The sequence below is a fragment of the Phoca vitulina genome, unplaced genomic scaffold (assembly GCF_004348235.1).
Source record: "Phoca vitulina isolate PV1807 unplaced genomic scaffold, GSC_HSeal_1.0 scaffold21, whole genome shotgun sequence".
NCBI classification, from domain to species: Eukaryota; Metazoa; Chordata; class Mammalia; order Carnivora; family Phocidae; genus Phoca; species Phoca vitulina.
Window position 1 is genome coordinate 12682817 of NW_022589724.1, and position 6000 is coordinate 12688816.

At 43.8% G+C, this 6000-nt stretch overlaps 1 protein-coding gene across 1 annotated transcript in view; it reads right to left on the reverse strand.

Moving 5' to 3' along the window:
* The window catches only part of SUSD1 (sushi domain containing 1), a 130684-nt gene that overhangs the window by 79579 nt on the left and 45105 nt on the right, over positions 1–6000 (reverse strand). The window contains exons 7-8 of the mRNA XM_032418985.1: positions 3367–3464; positions 2606–2792 (exon numbers count right to left, since the gene is read on the reverse strand). Of these exons, the coding sequence (XP_032274876.1) occupies positions 2606–2792; positions 3367–3464 (285 nt within the window). The remainder of the gene's footprint in view (positions 1–2605; positions 2793–3366; positions 3465–6000) is intronic.

The window sequence follows — 6000 nt, forward strand, 5'->3', positions numbered from 1 at the left end:
AAGAAAAAACCCAGAAATAAACCCACAATTATATGGTCAATTTATCTTTGGCAAAGCAGGAAACAATATGCAATGGGAAAAAGACAGTCTCTTCAACAAATGGTGTTGGGAAAACTGGACAGCAACATGCAAAAGAATGAAACTGGACCACTTTCTTTCATCATACACAAAAATAAACTCAAAATGGATTAGAGACCTAAATGTGAGACCTGAAACCATAAAAATCCTAGAAGAGAGCACAGACAGTAATTTCTCTGACATCGGCCATAGCAACATTTCTCTAGATGTTTCCTGAAGCAAGGGAAACAAAAGCAAAAAGAAACTATTGGGACTACATCAAAATGAAAAGCTTCTGCAGAGCAAAGAAAACAATCAACAAAGCTAAAAGGTAACCTACAGAATGGGAGAAGATACTTGCAAATAATGTATCTGATAAAGCATTAGTATCCAAAATATAAAAAGAACTGATACAACTCAACACCCAAAAAACAAATAACCCAATTAAAAAATGACCAAAAGACATAAACAGATATTTCTCCAAAGAAAACATACAGATGGGGACGCCTGGGTGGCTCAGATGGTTAAGCGTCTGCCTTCGGCTCAGGTCACGATCCCAGGGTCCTGGGATCGAGTCCCGCATCGGGCTCCCTGCTAGGCGGGAAGCCTGCTTCTCCCTCTGCCGCTTCCTCTCTCTATCTCTCTCTCTGACTCTCATGAATAAAAAAATAAAAAAATAAAAAATTAAAAAAAAAAAAAGAAAACATACAGATGGCCAACAGACACATTGAAAGATGTTCAACATCACTTATCATCAGGAAATGCAAATCAAAACCACAATGACATATCACCTCACACCTGTCAGAATGGCTAAAATCAACAACACAAGAAACAACAAGTGTTAGTGAGGATGTGGAGAAAAGGGAACTCTCATGCACACTGTTGGTGGGAATGCACGCTGGTGCAGCCACTGTGGAAAACAGTATGGAGGTTCCTCAAAAAATTAAAAATGGAGAGTACGCAGACCATCACCTTGAGGGAAGTGTGCTCAGGACTCATTCTGATCTTCCCTAAATATCTATGTTATAAAGAAGCTCAGGTACTCACAGAATGAAAATATCTTCATAAAATGATTCCAGAATCTCAAGACCATTACATATCAACAAATAGGATTCATCTTTAAGATAATAAGAATCACTGAAGAACTTAACTAGGACTTTCCAACTACTGAGGACCTGTTAATTAGCACCTCCCACATAACCTAAGCTGGATCCTCCAGAGGAAAAGCCATGGGATTACACAGTGAGAAGGCAGGCATCTGCAAATCAGGAAGAGGCTTTCATCAGAAACAGAATTTACCAGCACCTTGATTGTATACTTCTAGGCTCCAGAACTGTGAGAAAATAAATGTCTGTTATTTAAGCCACTCAAAAAAAAAAAAAAAAAAAAATTAAAAATGGAACTACCCCATGATCCAGTAATCGTACTACTGGGTATTTACTCAAAGAATGCAAGAACGCTCATTCAAAGGGATACATGCACCCCTATGTTTATAGCATTATTTACAATAGCCAAACTATGGAAGCAGACTAAGTGTCCATCGATTGATGAATGGATAAAGAAGATGTGGTGTGCGCACCCGCGTGCACGTGCAAAAACACACACACACACACACACACACACACAGAGGAATATTATTCGGCCATAAGAAAGAATGAAATCTTGCCATTTGCCATGACATGGATGGAGCTACAGAGTATTATGCTAAGTGAAATAAGTCAATCAGAGAAAGACAAATACCATAGGATTTCGTTCATATGTGGAATTTAAGAAACAAAACAAATGAGCAAAGGGAAAAAAAGACAGAGAGGGAGACAAACCAAGAAACAGACTCTTAACTACAGAGAACAAACTGATGGTCACCAGAAGGGAGTGGGTGGGAGTGGGTTAAACAGGTGATGAGGATTAAAGAGTCCACTTATCATGATGAGCTCTGAGTCATGTAGAAAATGGTTGAATCACTATATTGTATACCTGAAACTCATATAACACTATATGTTAACTGTTAAGGAGTTAACAGTTCACTTCTCTTTTCACCTAATATCTCCCTTCCTGCATCCTAGGGCTGCTTCTCCCTATCCACTCGCTCACTATCAACTTGATTCGCACCCCCAACCAGTCCTGGGGTCAGTTTCCATCCTAGATGTAAAGCCACTGGGTCACCCTCCCCAGCTCCTCCTCTCCCACAGCCAAGAGTAAGAAAGGACTATTGTGTTTCCTACCAACGGTAAGTCACATTGCTACCCTCTAGTGCCTTGGATAATTGAGAATTGACTGCCTCATCACCTAATGTTCTCCTCTTTCAAATGCCTTATTACCTTCCATTTCAACCAAGGACCCAGCTAAGAAACAATCCATCAGTGCTCATTCGGCCTGGCATCAATAGGACAGGAATCTCTCCTACAAGACCTCCTAGAACTGCATCCTCCTCACGACAAACCTCAGAAAGCAACTATGAGCTCTCGTGCCCAGCTGACTCTGAAGGACAGTCCCCCACATCCTGTGCTTAGCATTTTCTGGGAGGCAATGAGACTTCACCTCCACCTACCAGCCGTCTGGAACCCAATGATGGCCGGCACGGAGCGCGCGGGGGGGGCGGTGGAAACGCTCACGGTGTAGTTGGTGCCTTGGTACAGATCTAGGCACACTTCTGGGGTCCTGCTGTCTGTGGTCACGTTGACTGTCTCCTCGTGAACTGATCCCACAGGGTGCAACCGTTGTCCTTTCATGTATATCTTTGGGAGGGGAAAAGAAAAAAGAACCCGCTGTGACTCTGGTGAAAACAACCGAGAGACTTGGTGGAGCGGAATCCCATTCTCCTACTATTCCTTTGACACCACACTGTGCACGCAGAGGAGACAAACAAGGTCAGCCTCTGCTATCAGGTATCTGATGCTGAAGTCTGATCAGCCCAGTAACCAATAAACCCTAAGAAGTGACATAAAATGAGGAGTCCCTCTAGGGAGGCCTAAGCTGCACACAAAGGACCAGCCGTCCGTGGAGGCAGTCACAACCTGTCCCCGAGGCAGCAGATGTTTCCAGGCCTCCTCTGGGGGAGTGAGATACAAGTGCTGGGGAACAGGCGATCATGATGATGCCAAATATAAACAATATATCCCCACACATACCCCCTGCCGAATGACACATACATTAAACACAGAATGTAAAATAAAATAAACCAGGTATCTTAAAAAAACAATCTGATCACTTTTTAGAAGAACAATCAGACAATGAGATGGAGAAGCCCTCATGAAAGGAAGTCTCTCCAAGTCATGTTCCTAGCAGGAAAAAGTGGATCATTTCACTTACCACGTAAACAATCTTGGAGATGATCCTTCCTGGATTTATCTGCCACCTCACACAGGTGTTATTAAACACTGATACATCACTAATTTCTGTAATTATTTCTAAAATAGAAAAAGAGAGAGTCTACTCACAAAATGCATCAATGGGCTCTGGCATGACTCAGTTTCTCTGTGCAGCTCATATCTCCGCTAATCACCATTCATGCTCTGATTCAGAAAGCAAATCAGGCAATTCAAGCTGCCCCAGGCCAATCACCCCATTTCTCTTCATCAAGAATGAGCCTGGCCTATTACCTGACTTGGAGGAAAAGAAAAGATAGACACCCGCTTGAGAATGGCTGAGAACTCCAACCTGTGATTGGCCTGGCAGGCCACTGGATGCCACCGGCGTTCCATTCCTGCGGGATAGAGAGCCCAGAGCTGCGCCCTGAATCTCCCCTGCAGCTGCCCAGGAAAGATGTGTTTCCGGCTTTGTACCACCTGGCTGACAGAACACTCTTATTTCCAGGTCACTGCTGTTCCCAAGAGGGAAATGACACACATCCCTACATGGGACCATTCCTCAGGAGCAGCTTGGAGTAAACTAAATAAATTCTCCATAACGTCCCTGGATATTTCTGGGGCTTCTCTAACTGAAGCTATTTAATTCTGATTTATCAGAAAGCCACTGATTTCTTCAAGTTGTCCTGCTTCTTTTAAATATTCTGTGTGTATTTCATATAATAAATTTGGCAATATGGGAAACCTTGGTTCTGAGGTCACAATTTCCAATGGACTGTATTGGCTCTCTTTCCTCGCCTGCTTTACTCACTGTACCCCTCACCCCTGCTTCCCGGGATATCATTCCCCATTGTGTAATAAATGTAAGCCCTGAGCCTCAGGCTCTGCTTTCTGGGAAACCCAAGGTAAGACTCCCACCAAGAAGGGTGAGAAAGTTAATTCTCCATCTCAGAAGATGCCTCCTCTCAACTCAGCCCCCTCTCTCCCTTCTCGGCCTCCAACGTGGGAAAGAGAGCCTGCACATCGGGCACCTGTAGGACTGACTCATTTCCCCTGTACCCGGAACCAGTGCTACCTTTAGATAGGCCCTGGTCTACTGATGATCTCTTTGCCATACAAGATTTTACATCTTTATTAAATCATCCATCAGCAGCATTATCAGGTCTTGGGTAAGCCCAGGTCAGGCTGTCAGTAAGTGAGAATAAATACAGGCAGACAGAGGAAAACAGACAAATTCCTGGAAAGACACCAGAGGATCACCTGTGGCTATCTAAAGCATTCTCGGGTCTCTACATCAATACTTCTCCCAGAGCACAGATAAGATGAAATCAAAGAAATACTCCAGTTGTGGACACGGGTACCCCAATAGATGCAAAGATCCTCTGTTCACCTACTTGGGGAGCATGAAGATGACATTGGTGCCAGTCTTTTATCAGCTTGAACAAGCCCCAAACACTCCAGCCCCTTCCCTCCCAATCACCCTTCAAAGGCCCTAGAGCCCTGGACTCCTCTGCTCACCCACACATCCCTCTGATACTAACACACCACCTGGTCCAGAAGGAAAAGGAAACAGCCCATTCTTCACCTGGTCTCTGACTGCCAGTAAAGCAAATTTCCTTCTCACTTTGCCACAAGCAGAGATGAGAAAGGAGACATGAAAGTTTCCTTTCTTGTCCTTCCATTTTGCTCATTCACTATGACAACAGCAAATGACATCTCAAAATTGCCATCTGCCTCCTGCCTGCGCCATGCTCTCTTGCACAGATGGGACCAAGATCTGATTACAGGGATGTCAGATAGCTCATCCCAAGGAGCAGTTTAACAAAATGCAGTTGCTTTTCCCTCCAGGTGTCTACAAATCAGCTGGAAAGACCTCTTTATAAACCCATCAGATACTAAACATCCACATAAATGCTGCCCTTTTAAAAGAGATACCCTAATTCTAATAGTACCGATAACTGAAGACATTTCTGGAAGTTCTCTTTGGAACTGACTCCAGGGCTCTTTATGCACCATTCACTGAATGATTACCAAATGCCAAGCATCCTCCCATGCCAGGCACTGGGCTGTGACAATGATCAGAACAAAAGCCCTTCCCCCAGGAACATGTTGTCTAATGGAGGGAGCAAACATATAAGTAGGAAGATTACAACTCGATAAATCTTAGAACAAAGTTACACATGAGTACACGGGGTCTAGAGAAAGAAGCCACCCATTCTTTTTTTTTTTTTTTTTTAATTTTTTTATTGTTATGTTAATCCCCATACATTACATCATTAGTTTTAGATATAGTGTTCCATGATTCATTGTTTGTGCATAACACCCAGTGCTCCATGCAGAACGTGCCCTCCTCAATACCCATCACCAGGCTAACCCATCCCCCCAACCCCCTCCCCTCTAGAACCCTCAGTTTGTTTTTCAGAGTCCATCGTCTCTCATGGTTCTTCTCCCCCTCCGATTTCCCCCCCTTCATTCTTCCCCTCCTGCTACATTCTTCTTCTTCTTTTTTTCTTTCTTAACATATATTGCATTATTTGTTTCAGAGGTACAGATCTGAGATTCAACAGTCCTGCACAATTCACAGCGCTTACCAGAACACATACCCTCCCCAGTGTCCATCACCCAGTCACCCCATCCC